General features: G+C 31.9%; 2 protein-coding genes across 2 annotated transcripts in view; one reads left to right on the forward strand and one right to left on the reverse strand.

Moving 5' to 3' along the window:
• Nucleotides 1-1,900: 1,900 nt before the first annotated feature.
• On the reverse strand, nucleotides 1,901-4,882 carry LOC139511763 (uncharacterized). The gene has a single exon (XM_071298814.1). It carries the CDS (start codon nucleotides 4,793-4,795, stop codon nucleotides 4,085-4,087), a length of 711 nt encoding a protein of 236 aa, XP_071154915.1. The 5' UTR covers nucleotides 4,796-4,882; the 3' UTR covers nucleotides 1,901-4,084.
• Nucleotides 4,883-8,090: 3,208 nt separating this feature from the next.
• The window catches only part of LOC139511764 (integrator complex subunit 5-like), a 37,546-nt gene continuing 23,760 nt past the window's right edge, over nucleotides 8,091-21,876 (forward strand). Inside the window, exons 1-9 of the mRNA XM_071298815.1 lie at nucleotides 8,091-8,162; nucleotides 10,049-10,262; nucleotides 10,948-11,051; nucleotides 12,264-12,418; nucleotides 12,796-12,888; nucleotides 14,571-14,772; nucleotides 15,370-15,487; nucleotides 17,342-17,417; nucleotides 20,980-21,071. Coding sequence (XP_071154916.1) covers nucleotides 8,130-8,162; nucleotides 10,049-10,262; nucleotides 10,948-11,051; nucleotides 12,264-12,418; nucleotides 12,796-12,888; nucleotides 14,571-14,772; nucleotides 15,370-15,487; nucleotides 17,342-17,417; nucleotides 20,980-21,071 — 1,087 coding nt within the window. The 5' untranslated portion in view covers nucleotides 8,091-8,129. The remainder of the gene's footprint in view (nucleotides 8,163-10,048; nucleotides 10,263-10,947; nucleotides 11,052-12,263; nucleotides 12,419-12,795; nucleotides 12,889-14,570; nucleotides 14,773-15,369; nucleotides 15,488-17,341; nucleotides 17,418-20,979; nucleotides 21,072-21,876) is intronic.

Below are 21,876 nucleotides of genomic sequence, written 5' to 3' on the forward strand. Positions count from 1 at the left end.
TTTCAAAATATGATATGAAGTTACGTTACTGATGACAAAATGCAGCTCAAGTTCAATATTGATGATTGTCATTTTTACAGTTCATGAGTTATATACGGTCCTTGTAATATTGGAAAATGCCAGGACACAAATTAATGTTAAAAAATCCAGTTTGACAGACTCTTTGTTGTTAGTTACCTTGATTTGTCTTAATCGATTTATAAGATTTGAACATCGGTAAACTACTTGGTTTTTTTTATCCTCAATGCTCTTCAACTACGTACTTTATTTGGACTTTTGAACTTTTCGAGCGTCACTGATGAATCTTTTGTAGACGAAACGCGCGTCTGGCGCAAATACAAAATTTAAGTCCTGGTATCTATGTAATAGTAAAAGTTCAATGATAAGTTAATATTGATATTAAAAGACCTCCAAACAAAAAGGGATGTTCAGAGCCCCGAGCCCGAAGGGCGAGGGGATTAGAACAGCCCTTTTTGTGAGGAAGTCTTTTAATGTCAATATTAACTTAATCATTGAACTTTTACTGACTTACAAACCGTCAAAAATATAAGAAAAGTACATAAAAAGCACTTGCAGAAACCTAATTCCCCTGAACTGGACGAGTCTAAATATGTTCAACTTAAATGATAGTTAAACAGTACTCAGACTGATATATACAATTAACAGTTAATAAATTGAAATAAAAACGGACCGATTTAATGGCATTACATCATACAATTATTTATTATGTTTAAGAAAATTAGCATCTAAATAACACTAAATGATATTTTTACAAATGATGAGTTTATTTGCATACATTTATAAATCAAGAGCATCTTCCTGTGACTGCGTCATACAGACAGACATTGATTCGTATGTTCATTCTTTATATAAAAGAAACACTTACGTCACCAGCATAGTGTATTTAAATATATTTAATGGATCAATAAGAAATTCAGGGTCATCAGCGATCTAGTAAACGATGTCTGGGTCAATCAGATCGCTTAAAGACTAAATGTCACAGTCGTGCAACATTTCTTGTTGCAATTTATGGTTGATGTAACTGATAAAACAACTCTGTTATTGATAGAACATGGTCAGTAAGGAAGAGTATTTGTTAAACAAAATGCTGTACTTTTTCCATCCCTATCGCATTCCAGAATGAGTAATTCGTGATTGCACAGTGACATATTTCTATCCTGGGCATACCAGTATTGTCCAATACATTTTGTATAATAACGACCATATTTATAATGCAACATGTTTTCTCGGCAGTGCGCATTTCAACAAATACTCATTTCATTCCAATACAACTAGTATTACCATTTGGTTCCAAAAATAAGATAGATATGATGGGCAAATGTTAAAGATTTACCGTCAACACTGAGTCCATCAATGAAAAAAAAAGAACAAAAATACCGAACTCCAAGGAAAATTCAACGAATAGTCCTTTAACAAATGAAAAATTTAAAACCTCAAAACACATGCATCAAATGAATAGAAAACATTGTCATATTGTTAAAACAAAGTGACAGGAAAGAAAGCAACGCACTGGAAAACAAATTCTTGAGACAAGCATTTGAGCACATGGCAATGCTAAACAGTTTTGCAACTAGATATTAAACTTAAGTAAGCACTGTTTGCCAGTGGCATATGCTTTGGATTTTTCAATGATTATTTCTTTCGAAGTTTTCGCTTTACTATACGGTTACGGTATGTTAAAGTTCCTATAAAAAGGCTTAATTTGTAAAACACTGCTTACTGTGAATACATTTTGTAATGTAAATGGTCATCAATGAGAAACCACTGTTTCATATTAGTAGGTTTTCTTTAAAATATAAAGAATTTTAAACTTTTGGAAACCGAAATTTAATAATCAGAGACGTCAGCTCCAGGGGAAAATATTTAAAAAAACAAATCATTTGTTCTTCGTGTACATGATTTTAATATAACTACTATATATAAGTATCACCATTTAAAAAGTAAACTTATCAATCATTGAAATTTTAAAAAATTCTTCAATTATTACAATCGCAAATAATCAAAACAAACAAATATGTATATATACTGAATATAGACAATGATATGCAACCTGTTAATAAAAAATACACGACCATTTAACCTTCAAAAAGACGGTATTTTTTTAGTACATTTTTAAGCCCAATACTCGGATCAAATTATACCATTTCAAGTTCTACTTTTGAAGAAAAAAACAGGAAACTTTCATTTTTCTTTCCATTCCCTTTTGTCCTGTAATTTGATTAATCCCTCTTAAACATCTGTTCTAAATATTATTCAATTTAATCCAAAAATAAATTTTAAATAAGTTTATATAGATGTCCAAGACTCATTTATATAGCACAAATTGAACTTCAAAAAATTAATATACACGTTTCAAAAGTTTAAGATCTGTGAATTAATTTATCAAAATGTATGAAACAAAAAGTCTGTTTACTTTGACAATCATTAAAATACTAGTTCGATAAACAAATTGTCATGAATTCAGTTATGTTATGGAAGTGGGGAACACAACGCTGAAGCAATAATGATCGCGTACTTTTAACATTAAAACCACAGAGCTGATTATTATCATGATCACCAAAGGTCGAAGGAATATTTGATAATTACATTGAAAAAAAATCAAAGTTTTCTTTCACAAATTACTGATTAAAACAGGACGGGGGTATTCAGATAGACTCAAATCTATTTTTCGCAAAGCTGAGTTTCTAGAATTCTAAACTTATAGCCTGCAGTCTCTAACTAATTAAAAACTAAAAATAAATTTCAATAGATATTGCTATCCTACGAAATATACTGCTTCATAAACTTGATATTCAAAATTACAATGTTCAAGCTCCATCTATTAACATGACATCAATTATGAATTTAGAATTATTGATTCTACATAGGTAATAGTTGTGCATACATTTGAGTTTGAATAGGTGCATGGAAATATATTGATTACATTTGATTTATAGACAAAACACTTCATGAACCCTATATGCGAATATCAATATAATTCTAACATGCGTGCACTTAAAATGTTTTGACAGTTTTACACATATCCGTAGATTTTAAAGTTTGTTGTGGCTAATAAAATCATGATGCATTTTCTTAAGTTTCACATGTTGTTTACTTACGATACTATTTTTCAAGAGAGGGAGGGGTTATAAATCACCTTTTCGTATTAATTTTCTAAATGTGGCAAAATATATATATAAACTCGCATGTTCAGAGATACCGTATAACGTTTTCACAGCCTAAAAATGCACAGATGCAACTAAGATCCTGTGTACTGTAATTATAACAAAACTCTAATGTAGAATAATTTCAAGGAGAAAGTTGAATTATATTTAATATCGGATTATAAAAACCCTTTGTTTCTTCGGCACATTCTGCTACAATTAGATTATACTTCTTGAACAAAAAGCAAAAACTCGATATTTTTTATTTTGAAAATTTATAACACTGTTTTCTGGGATGTTTTTTTTTTTATAGAAATAATGTATACGTTTGGAGGACGTATTTTCCAACTAAAATTCGGCATTCCTATGCAAACTGTTACATACAATTGTGCTTTTCTTGAAGACCTTGTGTCCCCTATTAGAATTTCCTTAATATGATGTTGTTACTAACAATGAGGCTATTGAACCAAGGTTTCCTAGAAGTAAAGGTCTATTATTCCAAGGAATTGTGAATGGACAGCTTCGGGATTTGGTTTACTGTAATAACATGTCTATGTCGCCGAGTTTGTTACAATAGTGGTAGTATGACATGAATGAAAACTAGCTTTAACGTGAACAGTGCATAGCAATTGGTTTCACCAAATACGACGACAAACGGTATTCCAATCGTTAAACTTATTAAATAAATCGAAGGAACAATTTGCGTGAAAATATATATCTTTTCTACCATCGACGTTATGGGGAAGTTTAAAAATTAAATTAGCCTCATTTGGTTGTACATGAAACAATTGTTTTTTTATTCTCAAAAATTAATTGAGTGACAAAAATATATTTTTCCAAGATACATGTATGCCAAATAACAATTACCAAATAACTTCTACTGTTACAATTCCAGTGTCAATCGAACCCGCAAATTTTAGTTACATTACTACGCAATCTTTTTTCTTTCCTTCTTGTGGCGAAGGTGGTGCCGGGGTAGGTTGTGTCCTCTGTTGACGTCTTTGTTGTTGTACAGCAACATCTGGGCTTGGTCTACGCTGTTGAACAGCTCCCGCTTGTTGTCCTCTGTTTGCGCCGGATTGAGGTCGACGCTGTTGGACAGCTACCGTTTGTGGTCCGCTATTTGTGCCGGATTGAGGTCTACCCGTGAGTTTACCAGCAATTGATCGCAATTCTTTCTCCACATTCTTCATTGGTTCCAAATAGCAGTATTCCAACCACATTTTTCGAAAGCATAAAATTTGCTTGACATGTGTAGTCTGACCGCCAATAATGATTTCTTCGGTGATCAAAAAGCGGTGGCGGACTGCTCCCAGTTTGTAAAACTTGTTTATGTCGTTGCCACACATTTCTTCGTCCAGAAAAAGGCATTTGTTTATCAGTTCATCAGGAGAAAATCGAACGCAGAGCAACAGAAGAAGATCCCTTTCTTCATCAGTCAACTGCCTGTACCGTGAATAATTTCTCAACTTTTTAATTTTATCTGGACTTGCCTGTCGATCCATATCCATTGCATAGCAAATACTATCAAAATAGTACATAAGTTTTGCTATGGGATTTTCAGGAACTTCCACATCTCGTCCGAATTCATTCACACCTACTTCTGTTTTGCCAAGAATAGCGGCAGCCATTTCACATTATTAAGTTGTTTACCTATGGAACTGTAACTTTGATATAGTATATCACTTCCTTAATCGGCATCATATTTTACCAAAAAACGAAAGTAAAATTTGAAAAAAGGTTAATTCAAAGTTAAATCATTTTATGATCAACAGTTTGAAGTTTGAAGTTTTCTTTATTTTCAACCAAAAATCTAAATGTCTTGCCTAAATCGAGTCAGTTCTTTCGTTTTATTCTCAGACACGTGATTACTGTAAATATTTATGTGTTAAATGACTTGTGTATCTAAAATCGGTTATCTAATTTGTTTGAAACATGAGTGTTTCTTTTTAAATGTACTATCATTGTTACACGATATAAAGGACAGTTGATTTTTTTTATTCGAGCGTCACTGATGAGTTTTTTAAGACGAAACGCGCGTCTGGTGAAAATACAATATTTCAATCCTGATATCTATGATGAACTTATTTACAACCACTTGGTCGATCACTGCTGGTGAAGTTTTTATTCCCCGAGAGTATTCCAAGCCCAGTAGTCAACTTCTGTGTTGACATGAATTATTATCGATATGGTTATAAGTTAACTGTTTAGTATAATACAAAACTTGATTTTTTGAATTATTAAGGCACTTCTACCTCTGGAAAGAATTACCTTAGATTTATTTTGCAAAATATTTAGCAATTGTTGCCCTCAATGCTCTTCAACTTCGTACTTTATTTGACCTTTTTAACTTTTTTTTATTCGAGCGAAGTCGATGAGTCTTTTGTAGACGAAAAGCCCGTCTTGCGAAAGTACAAAATTTCGATCCTGGTATCTATGATGAGTTTATTGATATGCTAAAGCCATTAACCCGTAATACCTGATTCATTGGCTTACTTGGACTTTGTAAAACGTCACAGTGTCTGGGCAGAAAGTATATGAACCAGGGTTATGTCAAAGAACGTGTCGTACATCAAAGGTATTGAAGTTGTTTGTCATCTTAAGATAGCACAATACAAAGATTTGATATATCCAAATCACCAGTTTTAAAATGCTGTAACTTTCTTTAAAATGCAAGAAAATTTATAAAAGTGGTATTTATGGATAGCTAACAGATAACTCTTTCAAATTAATACAATGTTAGTATTATACAACAATTATGTAATCAATTATAATGTTAACTGTGTCTACAAAATTTTACAACAAATTTCCACTTTCAATTGAAATTAACTTCTTCATTAATACACATAGAAGGTTGATTTTATTATATATTGTTCCTAGAACCATTATCTACAAAAGGGTGTCTCAGATTTTGGATAGAGTGTATAGATCAAATTTTACACATAACTAAACATTGACTACTTTTATGTGGTAAGGATGTTTATACTAATTACAGATTTATGAGAGAATATAATACGATAGTGATAATTTGAGACCCACTTTTGTAGCTCCTGCTATGTTGATTAAGATTTGATTAAGATTTCCTGTATAGTTAAAGAGATGATTGTGTGAACTGACCAATATTTTGCCATGATTAATTGCGTAATAATTGATCACACAATGATTGCATAACAAAAATTGTGCATTCATTTAAAAGATTAATATTTTATATATCTATATATACCTCTTTTATTAATTTATATGCAGTCTTAAGAAAGTAACAGCATTTTAAAGGTTGGAGATTGGAAGTAAAAGAATCTTTGTATTGTGCTACCTTAATCATGTTAATTACGTGTTATAGTGTTATTTTGTTTGTCTTTGTAAATTAATAGTTTTACTGTTTAGTGTGTATGTTGTTGTTTTTTTTGTTTTTTTGGTGATATCAATTTGACTTGGTTTGGTACTTGCCCATCCCGTTATTTTGTTACTGTGCTATTGTAATTTTATTTTTTCTCTAATGCATAAAAAAAATTCCTGCAATCTGATTGGTTTCGTTATAACATGTGTGTAAATAACACCCCACCCTTGTTACCAGAGAATAACTTAAATAAAATGGTGTCAAAAAATCCAAAAAATAAAATTTCGCAAAAATAAATATTCCAAATTAGAAAAAAAAAAATGATTGCGGGGCAAAATATGAAGATTTTTTTTAAAATTTTTCCACAAATTTAAAACACAGAAAAATTCAAAATGTCCCTAAAAATATAGAAAAATAAAAACAAAATAGACATTGGTGTTGAAAACAAAATGCACTGGGAATTTTTTTTTGCATTTTAGCATTTTTAGCAAAAATAAGTATGGAACGATTCATGAGAAATAAATTCCTTATCTTGGTGTAATTAGAGGTGTACCGAATTTTACGCCGGTGTTAAACATGCATATATAAACCCTGAGTCGCATGAATTTTTCCACACGGATGTAAAAAAAAAAACTGTACACCCCTGATTACACCAAGATTACTAATAGTAACTATTCTTGTTTTTCGACTTGTACTTTGTCTATTTGTCATTTTGGTTCTGTATTTTTACAGTGATTACGATTACAAGAATTTACTCAATTTTGACTGCTGTATCCTTATTTTTGACATTTTTATCTATCATGTCTGTTTGTTTTGTTCACACATTAATATCAATATAATGAAATTGTATGCGACTGTCATACATGTGAGAGGTTAAGCCAGCTATAAACTCAGTTTTAATCCACCATTTTCTACAAAAGAACATGTCTGTACCAAGTCAGGAATATGACAGTTGTTCTCCATTTATTTGATATTGACTTTCCGTTTTAAAATTTCGGCCTCGGAATTCGATGTTTTTGTTATTTTACTTTTTATTACAGCCATACCTATTATAGGGGATACAAAAATGTGTAACAGCACTCAATATTAGAACAAACTGAAAAAAATCGTGAAGTGCTTTACTCGGAAACACAAAGAGCTATGGTCCACAAGTAGTAAAATAAATAACCAATCTAATTAATATTAAATATTCTTGAATTGCTCTTGTTATGATCTGTAGCGCATCAAGGCGCGACATATCAAAGCAAGAGCAATTCAAGGATTTAATTCAAGTTTAATCAGATCGAAAAATAACATAAGGACCTAAGAGCTAACTACGTATGGTTCTGTAGCTAGTTGAAACATAAAGATAGACTGCAGGAAACAGCAATCAGCAAATCAGCAAATCAGGCCGCTGAACCGCTTCAAGCTAATATACTAAGTTAACATAACAGAAAACATGAGTAAACCAGAATTTTTTTTATAATAAGCTTTAAGGCAGGCAGCACAAGCTGGACTGAACAAAATCCTCGAATGAAATCATGAGCAAATCTTTTATATTTTTTATTTTCACTAAAATTTTCTCCGGAACCGCGACATGTCCTCTTCTGCTATTGATTCCGGCGATTAGAATTTCCAGTGATGAAAAAATGGCAACTGCCACAGAACATTTAACATCAAAGGTTTACATTTATAATTTGTAATCGTATGATTTCAATAATATTTAAAATTTTAATAACATTATATTTTCATTTACATAATCCATTGAAGGAGGAAAATTACTTGCATTTAAGTACTCAATTCGTTCCAAAGACGGCAAAGGGGCTTTTGCCGGTAGTTTTTTTTTTTTAGGTGCTCAAATAACATGAATAATTTATATACTTACTTTACTTAGTTTGTAACTTTGGTGATTTATCCCTCCAGTCATCAATTTATTTTTGATTAGACTCAAGTCATGTGATGGTATTGGTATATATAGTTGTCATACACCTGATCGCTATTTGTCTGCCATCTTCTTCTAGCTACATCTACATCGTTGAAATGCAAAGGGTCGAACTCGAAGTCTATTGCTAGGTATAATAGGCAGTCATCTGCAAAGAGACGCAACTTTGACTTGATGTCATCCCCAATATTGATGTACAAAAGAAACATCAATGAACCTAAAACTGTACCATGGGGTACTCCTGATTTTACATAGGCATTTGTAGATGTTTCGCCTTTAACTGCTACACACTGCTGTCGTCGTGTGAGCTTCTTCAATATACTGTCCATATTCAACTTTCTGAATATCCTGCAGACTACACGAAATACGTCGGACAAATCCGGTGAATAATGGACCGGCCTGGTAAAATTTTGTTGAATTCCGGTCCGGATGTCCGGTGGTTTTTTTTCATGGATTTTTCTAACATTCTAGCAAAATTGCCAAACGATCTCAAATTCATTTTCATAGATCTTTATTATTCATCACAGCGATGTTTATTTTGTTCAACCGCTAGCTTTATGCCGAACATCTCCAACCAGTAATGTGTAAATCCGGGTAAAAACTTATCTGACTGTCAAAAACAACAATGAATGCCATCATTGGCACAACCAGAAATGTAAATAAAACCAGATCAGATTCTGGAAACGGATAAGGATAATTCCGGGTTTGCCGATTAAATACAATAAATGAATAAAAATTCAAGCAGATCACAAAATTTAGCTATGAAATATAAACACTAGAATTGAAAACCATAAGATATATGAAAAAGAAAGAAGAAACAGGAAATAAATTTTATACAGAAACTCTTAATTATGTTAAATTCACAAACATTGTCAAAATCCAATAAAATGGGACATTACTCTTCACTGAAATGCATTCAAGATTGAAATATTTTGTATCAACTGAACACAAATATCATCATTAAATAGCAAAAGTTTAAATGTGATCTGAATTTAATGTCATTGCATTGCTCTGTTAGGAAATGGAGACTAAAATATCACATTATATTGCAAAAAAAATATTTTCTTCTTGCTGTTGGACTCATCATGGCCAAAAATGACGAGTCCCTGGACTCACCTTCAAAAATCCTTAGTGAGAACTCTGTGTATTGATCATGAGACAATGTGAGACAGAGTCTGGGTCTGTTAGCCTATAATCACATTACACCCCATACTTTTGCACTTGTATTAGGCATTGTTAGGGAGCAACCATTTAAATTCAAGGGTGTTATGGTTTTTTTGTCAGAAACAAGAAAAAAAAAATCGTGCAAAGCGCAAACCATTTTTCAAAAAAAAAATTTCGATGCTTCGTGTATCCATCATGTTTATATTATTATTTGTTTTTCTTTAAAATTTAACACTATTTAAGATAAATGGGAAAGTCTGGATTCTGAATTTAATTTAGTCATCTGCAATATCGTCTTAGCCACAACATTTTTTTCTTCATCAAATTGGGGATCAGTATAAATTTTTAGGTATAAAACAAAAATACCTTGTAAACATACATAAAAATCTCTTGAGTCTGATAATGATTGATATAGATTAATATTTAAATTTTATGTGTAATTTTTACCATTACTTTTTTCAGGATGTTTTAACAGATTTACGATTATTTTTGCAAGGAGTTAATCGTGAGAGACAAGTGAGTAACCAGGCATTGACAAAGTCAGCATTATACCTGTTACAAACTTTACCAGTAGCCAGACATGCAGTATTCGAATACCTGTGTAATGTATTTGAGGAGGCAGTACAAATTCAAATGAAACAGCTACAGTTTCATGAGTTTAATCAAGATGATTTAGGTAATGATACAAACAGTTCACTGAGGTTGATGGAGTTAAATTCCCTCCTGCTTGTGTGGAGTGATTCACTGTTTCACTGTACATAAAACATTTTGAATGCTTTTGTTTGTAGGTGATACAATTCTGAATTATCACTTTGTCACATAAGAAATATATTATTCAGAGTGAGTCCTCTTATAGATCCACATTGTACAATCACCAGAATGATAAGTGAAAATTCCTGAGCAAAAATGATTTTAAACTGCACAGTGTTCCCTTCAGATATTTTATATACATGTAGCATCCTGTTAAACAGAGGAATTGAAATACAATGTACATGTACCATCTTGTCTCTAAAAATTATAGCATCTCACTAATAACACAATCTATTTAAACAAAACCAATTCAGATTACCATATTGGGAAAACAATCCTTATTAATTTGTATATTTACAGTATGAAAAAGGTTTATTAAATTTAAAAGGAATTTCTTTTACACTAATTTTCAAATATAAGAACAGATTGGTCTTTTTAATCTTTTTGAGGAAGATCCAGCCTGACCATTTCAATTATTTTCTCCAACTTTACTCATGCTTGTTACAACATTCTTATATTAATTCTCAGACTAATGCTTACAGAGTTTGTTGTATATTTAATGTAATTCTTTAGACTGTAAGACATAATGAATTATATTATTTCTATTACAGGTGAATCAAGTAATGCTTTAGACTCTATCATACAGGATGCTTGTGGAGTGTTATTTAATTTTATAAAGACCAACCCTGCAGCATGGGCACCCATTATATCATCAGTAAGTCATCTCTTTATGAGTTTAGAAGTTTGGATTCTTAAGTATTTGCTGGTATTGTTTATTGTGGGTGGAGCAAATCGGCTATTTTGACGGTACTATATTTTTTGGTATTCATATTAGCTACCAGTACTATTAAACAAGTAACCTAAAGTTATATTTAGCAGCCTTTCTTAATTTATGGTTTCTCCTGACTTATGAAATAGACAAAACATAATGTCCAAATAATATTACGAAATCCACAGTTAACTGTAAATCAACTTAGTTGGCCTAAACATGTACAGTACTTTATGTTTAATTTCATGATTTACAAATACCTTAGCTGCAGTTAAATAAGGAAAGATCAAGTTTTGCATATTCCAGACAATTTGTATTTGTGATATAATTCTACTAGGTACAAATGTATGGGTTTATCTCATTGTAAAAGGCTTACAGTGTCCTTCAATAGCTAACATCCACTTCTTTTGAACTTTGGTGGATAGTTGTCTCATTGGCACTCATACCACATCTCTTTATCTGCCTTTTTTATATGGTTTAGATTTTTTCAGTGTTGACCAGTAATATTGACAGTAAGTTTATGTACATTGACCAAGTATTGAACCATTTTAAGGCAGATTCATGGTATACCGCCATCTTGGATTGTACAATATTAGTACAAAATTGGTCTAGTTATTTGCCCAAATCTGCAAATTTGGAGACAGATTTGCAATTAAATGGTTAGACTGTTTTTTATATAAAGAAAACTTGGTGATATATTGTAATATTCAAAATATTTACACAAATATCATTTATTTTTGTTTTTAGAATCATTTTTTTCAAATGAGCCATTTAAGGGGAGATAACTCTTTTAATAAAAAAAAAGTATACTGGACTTATTGGGATATTTTTTATATTCACTTGTAAATAGAAAACAACTTCGGTGACAACATTTTTTCTTTTTATTTTCTTAAAACATATAATAAAACCTTTCTTCTCACAATTTATTTCAAAATTCTGTCTTATAGAAATTTTATAATGCACACAGATGTGTTTTTTCATGAACAATCTAACCAAATTTAGACAAAATAGTTTGAAAAATAGCACAGTAACCCTTACTATTTATTATATTTTTGAAAAAAGCATAGTAAAATCTTCATTTTGGTAAATTTAGAAAATTCTGTCTCAAAAAGTCTATACTTATGATCTGCCTTAACTCACAAAGATCTTCTATTTCAGTGGTCTTTGGAACTCCTTGGTCATCTGAGTGGTAAATACTCCACACATAGAGGTGTTCCACATTCAGGATCATTGAATGAGCTTCTACAACTATGGATGACATGCAAACCAACCAAATCTTTGATAGAGGTCGCCACTGAATGTTTTGCAGCAATGTAAGAAATATAAAACTTAGTTCTTTATAAAAACTAAATTGATGAGAGTACTCAATCAAATATTTCCTCAAGGCCTTGTTGGTCATAAGGCTAAGGGGAGGCTATTCATTATCTAAAGTTAATAACGTTGGATGCCAGATCACATCAATATCAATTCCATTGTTTTTGCCTACTAAAAGAATATTCCTAATAAGGTATCCATATTTGTACCATGTATGGTTAAGCAAAAAATATTGGACATATAACATGACAAAATATACAGTAAATGAAACTTTTTTGAGAGTTTCATGAAAAGTTTTGGTGTTAATGAAAATGTTGTGTCACTACAAATTCTGGACTGCTATGTTGACTCTTAATCCTCCAATTTATTTTTTCAGGGTGAAAGGTGCACCAGAAGTGTGTGTAGATTCATTACTTGAAGCTTCAGTGAAGTACAGTCCACATTTTGACTGGGTTGTTGCTCATATTGGGTGAGTATTGCGCCTGTCCCAAGTCAGGAGCCTCTGGCCTTTGTTAGTCTTGTATCATTTTAATTTTAGTTTCTTGTGTACAATTTGGAAATTAGTATGGCGTTCATTATCACTGCACTAGTATATATTTGTTTAGGGGCCAGCTGAAGGACGACTCCGGGTGCGGGAATTTCTCTCTACATTGAAGACCTGTTGGTGACCTTCTGCTGTTGTTTTTTTCTATGGTCGGGTTGTTGTCTCTTTGGCACATTCCCCATTTCCATTCTCAATTTTATTTGTTTAAATGAAGGTTTAGTATAAAAAAATAGACAATATTTATTCACTGAATGATAATATAACATTTTGGTAAATTGTTACTTTTGACATGTCAACATATATTTGTTCCGGCGTTTTGCATTTGCGCCGATCTGCATTTTATTTGCGCCGATTTTTTTACAGGTAAATTACAGGTGAATAGATATAACAAGATGTGGTATGAGTGCAAATGAGAGAACTCTCCATCCAAGTCATGTAATTTTTATTTTATCATTTAGACCTCTTCCATTAGCCATTTGCATAAATGTAATGAATTGTCAATCATAACATAGATATAGGAAGATGTGGTGTGAGTGCCAATAAGACAACTCTCCATCCAAATAACAATTTATAAAAGTAAACCATTATAGGTCAATGTACGGCCTTCAACACAGAGCCTTGGCTCACACCGAACAACAAGCTATAAAGGGCCCCAAAATTACTAGTGTAAAACCATTCAAACGGGAAAACTGTTGTCCCCTCCTCACTATGGGGAGATGGAAGAAGGCCTAGAAGATACACCTCCAGACTTTTTCCTTGACAGTACCCGTATAGTTCTTTAACCTCTGTCTTTAGGACCTCTGCCACATGTTTATGCTCGATCAGTGTTTTGACACTAGAATCTGTGGTGACTATGGCTTTATACGATTGATGGTACATTTGTAAGGTATGTTGTTATGGTTCAGGACACTAACCTTCCGATATGTATGGCCCTCGATAACTATAGAATTGACTCCTCGGCTCGTTTCAGTGTGTAATATGTCCATCATGTTACAACGAAGTTCCAGAACAAAATAAATCAAAAGTATTTAAACATAAATTAACAACAATTATAACCAGATTTGATCAATGGTATAATACAGTACACGTACAAGTATTAATTTACCTGTAAATCTAATTAGGAGCAAATATAAAATCGGCGCAAATGAAAGATTGAAAATTTTCAAAATCGACGCAAATGTCATACGCCCATTTGTTCCACCTAACAGAAGTTCAAGTGGAAACTTTGTTATAAACAATGTCATAATACCTGTATCTGATGGAACAAATATTCTATATTATTTATTCCATTAGGAACATTTACTGTAATATTTATTCCTCTGGAAATAATAACTTCTAATTCCGTGACAGAAATAAGGTTGAATTAACATTGAAACATGAATAAATGAATAAAAGTGAAATCTTTAGTATTATCAAATGTGCAAAAAATAAATAAATTTATAAATTAGTTTTATTGGTAGGTCATAAAAGTATAAGGATCTGCATATTAGTAGAGAAAACATTCATGTGGACTCAAAAGCAAGGTTAATTATTTGGATTTCAGCAAATGTTGTATACAAAAAATGCAATCTTAGTTTTTACTTTTTCAAAACCTATCTTTTTTTTAGATCATGTTTTCCAACCACCATAATAACAAGGGTTTTAATGAGTGGTTTAAAGGATTACTATCAACATGGGGGAAAACCTGGAGAAGGTCACATGTCATCTGATGATAAAATGCCAAAGATGGCGTCTGCAGTGGGAATTCTAGGACATCTAGCATCTAAGCATGGGCAGGATATTAGAAATGCCTTGATGAAATTATTTGAGGTAATTGATTAGGACTTTTACAGTACTGTCTGTGTTCAAAATTTATTCTATGCATACATTCTACCTTGCAGGGAACAGGAGAAAAATCTTTTGTAGCCAATATATGATGATACTGAGAAAAAAATCCAGAAAGTTGGCATGTCATATACCATCTTATGACAGTTCGGCCATCTGAATGAAAGGGGTATAACAATACAAAGTGTCCTTGCTCACAGTTTGATGCATAGATTATTTAACATTTTGAAAGGTTTTATATTGGGATTATGTTTGTCCTATGTCCTATGGAACTTTTGTAGCGATTTTTCTTAATAACTTCAAATATGCAAGCATGCTATATCATGTGATGAATTCTTAGATTCATCCCTCAATAACTTCTTTTTGACGAATACTGAATTAATTGAAATGATTGTGTTGTTATTCATACTGTACTTAACATCACTGAATCTTGAATATAAGACTGGAAAGGATATAGTTGAATTGTTATATTTTCTCTGAAACTGGATTATCATTTATTTTTTAAATTTGAAAAGCCTTTTTTTGTATTTGATATTGTCTTGATCATGATCATTGTATTTACCTACTAATATTTATTTTCAGGCCAGTTTAACAGCAGAGAGTGAGATGATAAGAAAGACAACCATCCCTTTCCTACTGAAGCTGGCATCTTTGTCTCCAATGTTACTTAATATTCTTACAACAGATCTTATTAATGCATGTATGTACATGTATTAGAGAAGTTTTATTAATTTGAATTTTATCTTGTAGTTATAAACTCTTCCAAAGCTTATATATAAACTACAAGATTCTGTTATTAGGGTTCTCGTTAAGACGCGTATACGCGTCCTGGACGCATGGAAATCGAGCTGGACGCGTCATTTTTTAAACCCGTGAGTCCCTGGGACGCGTCCTGATTGTATCCCCTGAGTCCCAGAAACATCTTTTTTAGAAGATTAATGTTGTTTTGACAAGAAACTAAACCGGAAGTCGACGTCAAAACATCGATGTGATGCGAAGATCAATATTTTTGACAGCCGATATATTTATTATTTACATAATTTACATTGTCTGCATGGTTGAACAAGCCAATGAACGGCGATCATGAGACATTTCTTAAATTGAAAAGTAAAAATTCTTTCCAAACTATTTTTTAAATACAAATGCTTGACTGTACCTTAAATGAAGTGAATATAAATCCAAACTTAATAATGAAAAGCAGAATAATCCAGAAAATAAATGAATTGCTTGACCACATGGTTTGTTTTGTTTACAAATATGTCATATGATCATTTTAGGCGGGAAAAATACTTGGGGAAACACCTAAGTAACAGACAACTCTGTCTGGATATTTATAGACATTTAAAATAAACAGCTGATATGGTAGTGCCATGAAAGTAGTTACACTTGGTGTATAAATTCAATCTACACTAATTTAATTGGGAAAAGGGGGAAGAGGGGAAGGGGTTAATTTGTATTTTTTTGATTTTTTTTTGTAATTTTAATAAATTTTGGTAACTAAAAATGACAAGACAAATTCTTTAACTGGGTTTATTATTAAATAGTCCATTCATATAAAAAAAAAAAAAAAAAAAACCCTACCTATCGCCCTGCTCTTTTTAATGGAACTCTGGCTTTGGCAAACCAACATTTTTTTCAATGTGGCCCCACATCAAGGATATGATATAGACCCAGAAAAAAGTCTGTTACATGTATATATTTTGAACAATAGATATTTAGAGGTCATATTTTTTCTTGATTTAATAAAATCTACCAACCCGACACGCATGGTTTAAGTTGTATTTCGTCACATTTCATTATATTATGACACAAAAAAAATACATTGTATCCTGGACTCATCAAAATCTTTTGGGACTCACCATTTCTAAAAGTGATGAGTCCCAGGACTCACCATGAAAAATTCCTAGTGAGAACCCTGGTTATACTAAAAAACAAGCAAAATAAGCAATCTGGGAATGACCAAATTTTCTTTACACTTGTTTAAGATTAGTGTTTGCTTATATTTTAAGAATTTATCTTTCATAATCTGCATTATAGAAATTATCTGTATGTTGTAAATAGGAAATGTTTGTGAAAGTTTTATTTTTAATCTATATGTTGTGGGAGCATACCAGTGCCTCGGCTCTCTATAAAAAAAGAAAGATTTTTTTATAATTTATTTTACAGTACCCAGATTAAGTAAAAAATAGATATAAAATTTCAAAAAAAATGTAAGACAAATACTCAAAATCACATACTGTGGATTCATTTTTTTTTCGTGGATACCAATTTTTGTGGATTAAGGAAAACTTGCATGTTCATGGATATTTAATTTTCGTGGTTTTGCCGAAGTCTGCATACATGCCCATAGAAATTTGTTATTCGTTGAACATTTAATTTTGTGATTCACCTGCATCCACGTAATCCACGAAAATTGGTATCCAACGCATAATAATGAATCCACAGTAATATGATGGTTTCATCTTAAGAGGCTTCAACTACTGTGTTTAATTGGTATGTCTTCATATAAAACTTATAAGTTCTATGAATAATAAGCTTTGATTTTGCATTGCAGTGACCCCAGAAGTACTGAATCAGTTAAATACTATTTTATCTCAGTGGAAAAATACAAGTCATCAAGAATATGAAAGGTAAGTCATGTGATCAAAAGTAGAAAATTGGGATAAATTCATTAAAAAAATAGATTAAAAATCGCAGGGACTAAAAGTATGGATTAGGTATGAATAAAAGGAGATGAAAGATACATATCAAAAGTACAATAAACTAGCAACAGGAGAAAGACAACATTGGTTCATTTTAGCTTGTCGTCAGTAACAAAAATCTCCAGAAACTACTGAGACAAATTTTACCTAACTTTGCTGCAATCATCATAAGGGTATCTTGTTTAAAAAATGTGTCATATGACCCTGCCTTTTAGTGCAAATCTGACATAGGATAAAAATGTTATCAGGTTGGGTGCTATCTGCACTGAAATTTTCAGACTATTCAGACAACCCAATGTAGGGCCCCTGAATTGGAAATTTTGCAGTTTTTGGTTATCATCTTAAATATTATTATTGATAGAGATTAACTGTTAACAGTGATTATGTTCAGCAAATTAAGATAAGTCAACACAACCAAAATTGTCAATTGACCCCTCTAAGTCAATTTTTATGCCCCATTTATCGGCATTATGTTTTTTGGTCTATGCCAGGGGCGTAGCTAGGTATTCTCTCAACTGTAGGCACCAATCGGCAGGGGGTTCAGGCCGACATAAAACGGTTTTCAGCATTTTAGCTGCAAAATTTTATGTACAAAAATATTAAATTTACTGGTTATTTAAGTATGATAATTATAATATACATGATGAAAAGTTCGAAAAATTATGAATAATTCACTATAACATCTGACTGGTGAATTAGATAAAGCGCAGTACAATCGGAAATATGAAGAAAAAAATATTTACAATATGCATTGCCTAGTGTGGATAAGCGTATCCCTTTAATTAAGCAGTACACCCTGTTTGGTATTTTCATACCTATACCGTTCTGATTGATATAGGAAGATGTGGTGTGAGTGCCAAATGAATGAGACAACTCTCCATCCAAATAACAATTTATAAAAGTAAACCATTATAGTTCAATGTACGGCCTTTAACACGGAGTTTGGCTTCCACCGAACAACAAGCTATATTCACGATTGTGACGATCCTTCATTAAAAAAAATAGGCACATAAACACTGATATTACTATATAATAAAACTATCCTTTTGGCTAGACAAAACCCAATAATCTCAAGTTTTGATTCTTAAACCTTCACCCTAGCCACACATACACACATAGTCGATGCCTAATGCAAAAGTTCTGTTATGTTCATACCTTCGTAACAAAATTAAAGAAATTCGTATTTCTTTATATCCTCTACTGTTAAATTCCTACCTGTTTAGGAATTTGAATAATTGTGTTCATTGCACGCAGATCTGAGAGTACACAAAAATTTACTGGAAGCTAGTTGATTGATTGATTTTTAAACATCCAGACTTGAGTGTCAAATATTTATGCATGTTATGCAAGTTCAGGACCAAACAAATATTACAATAAATCCACAGGGAGCTAGGTCCTGTAATAGGTGTCGTCCAGGACGAAGGTCTAGAAATTTGAAAATGCCATGCATTGGAAAATGAGGGATTATTAGATAGGAGCAGAAATTTCGCCTTTCAGTAGCCAACTACGAACTCCTCAAAGAGTGGCATTCTCTCTACAATCAGGCATCGGATTTAATGTCCCCATTCTGACCAGACGTGACTGCGTATTTGTACATCCTGCACAGCCAAACGGACGACCAACATTGGCAATACCGGTGAAGACAAAGCGGAAAACTAGTTGAACACTAACAACAACTTATTAAAAAACTCATGTTTCTAAGTTGAGGTTCATTCAAGTTTTTGTTGATAGAAGTGAAATGCTCTGAACCAAAGTTCTAGTTTATAGTTTCTATATAAGGTAAAATCATAAAAAAAACATTCAATTCTATCCAATATTTCATCCCCCAAGTACACATGACATTCCATTATCAAAGAGTTTTCACTGGCGTTCATCTACAGATAACGTTGTTTATTATTTTTTAATAAAAAAAAAACATTGTGAAAAAAATATGTGTAGGCACGTGCCTTAAGTGCCTAACGGCAGCTACGCCCCTGTATGCGTCCGTCTGTCTGTTCCGCTTCAGGTTTAAGTTTTAAGTCAAGGTAGTTTTTGATGAAGTTGAAGTCCAATCAACTAGAAACTTAGTACAATAGTTTCCTATGATATGATCCTTCTAATTTTAAAGCCAAATTACTTGAAATTAGAGAGTTTCTCCCATTTTCACCGTCCTTTCAACATAGAAAATGATAGTTTGGATGGGGTATCCATGTACCATGGACACATTCTTGTTAACAATATTTTGTAAACTTTTGTTATCTTTTACAAAATCTTCTTCTCTGAAACTACTTAGACAAGTTTAACCAAACTTGGCCACAATGATCATTTATGTATCTAGTTCAAAAATGTGTTGAATGATTTTATTATAGAATGTATATGGACCATGGTGCTATTTGAAAATTCTGGGGAGAACACCTAGTCCGATGAACCTTCCATCAAAACAACATGGCCGACATGGCTAAAATTAGAGCATAGGGGAAAAACCAGATTTATATCTTCCTGCCCATATAATTTTCTGATAAATCAGACAACCTGTTGATGGGTTGCTGTCCTGAATGGTAATTTTAAGGAAATTTTGCAGTTTATGGTTATTTTGAATATTATTTCAGATAGGTATAAACTGTTAACAGCAATAATTTTTTAGCAAAGTATTTAAAAAGATCTTTAAATATGTCAACATGACAAAAATCTTCAATTGACATCTTATTGGAGTTATTGTCTTTTAAAGACATTTTCTGCAATTTTTTTGAAATTTTTGTAATCAATTTTTTTTTTAAATCTTCTGCTATTGATTGACCTACATGGTCAAATTAAACCAAATTTGGCCTCAATCAGTATTTGGGTATCTAATTCTTTTTATTATGATTTTAACCTTATTTATCATTATTACCAAACCACAGTAGATACAGGTGAGCGACAAAGGCTCTTAAGAGCCTCTTGTTAAAGTATTGTGGTGTTTTTGGGAATTGTTGGTATTATCTGTCATTTGTTAATTTTTGTTGATGGGTTGTTCATGTTCCTCCCATTTCTGATAAATCCTGTGTTAAGGCTGTTGATCTAACCTCATATACTTTGTTTATTCCTTAATTATTAGATTTTAACAAACAGTGAAACAAACAAAAATTGTATTGGAGGAAAAAATAATAAGTTTTCTATTTATTTTACAGTACAATGTTGCACATATTATAATAATCATGTCATCGATTTCTAAACTATTTTCTCTTAACTCATAAACTGAGTGTATGTTTTGAATATGTAAAAGGTTTCTACTTGAAGTTAATGTATATTGGTTAACTGACATTTAGTTTGAAGCTGGTCATGTTTTGAAAACAAGTTCTTGTGAATTTTTCATTTACATATATTTATATCATAAGATTTTATTTTCTTCACAAAAAGATGAAAGAACTACCTATGCCCAAAAATGAAACTTCCCTTCCTACCCTCCCACATTCATTTGAATGGAATAGCCCTAAAGGAACATCCGATAAATCATATTTCTTTTTAATTACAGTTTCCTCCTGTTGGTGGTGCACCTCGTGATACAGAGTGATATTGGAGCTTATCAAGTCTTACAGTTCTTTCTCCAAGCAGCCATTCCAATAGGTAAGAAAACATTTGCAGGATGTTATTTTTTAATTATCTGACATATTGAAAATGGAATGTATGGGCTGAAAATTCTCATTTTCCAGAATAAACTTTAGTTCATGAACCTAGTCCATAGAGCATATGAGGTAATTTAAGTTACTAAAGTTTAGCTAGAGATTCTTTTGAATCCATTCTGCTGTCAAATCTCTAAGGCTATTTTTATACGACCGAAAAAAAAATGTGCGATCGTTTATTGGTATGACGTTGGTGTTGTCCTTGTTGTCGTCTTCCGAAGACACATTGGTTTTCGCACTATAACTTTAGTTTAAGTAAATAGAAATCTATGAAATTTAAACACAATTTATGACCATAAAAGGAAGGTTGGGATTGATTTTTGGAGTTTTGGTCCTAACAGGAATTAGGTGCCCAAAGGGTCCAAAATTTAACTTTGTTTAATTTCATCAAAAATTGAATAATTGGGGTGTTTGATATGCCGAATCTAACTGTGTATTTAGATTCTCAATTTTTGGTCCTGTTTTCAAATTGGTCTACACTAAGATCCAAAGGGTCCAAAATTAAAGTCTGATTTTAACAAAAATTGAATTCTTGGGGTTCTTTGATATGCTGAATCTAAACATGTACTTAGATTTTTGATTATGGGCCCAGTTTTCAAGTTGGTCCAAATCGGGGTCCAAAATTAAACTTTGTTTGATTTCAACAAAAATTGAATCCTTGGGGTTCTTTGATATGCCGAATCTAAACATGTATTAAGATTTTTGCTTATGGGGCCAGTTTTCAAGTTGGTCCAAATCATGCTCCAAAA

Source organism: Mytilus edulis, chromosome 2 (assembly GCF_963676685.1).
Source record: "Mytilus edulis chromosome 2, xbMytEdul2.2, whole genome shotgun sequence".
NCBI lineage: Eukaryota > Metazoa > Mollusca > Bivalvia > Mytilida > Mytilidae > Mytilus > Mytilus edulis.

Excerpts from the sequence above, each read along its gene's own strand:
- LOC139511763 (XM_071298814.1), bottom strand. The coding sequence starts at position 4,795 with ATGGCTGCCGCTATTCTTGGCAAAACAGAAGTAGGTGTGAATGAATTC.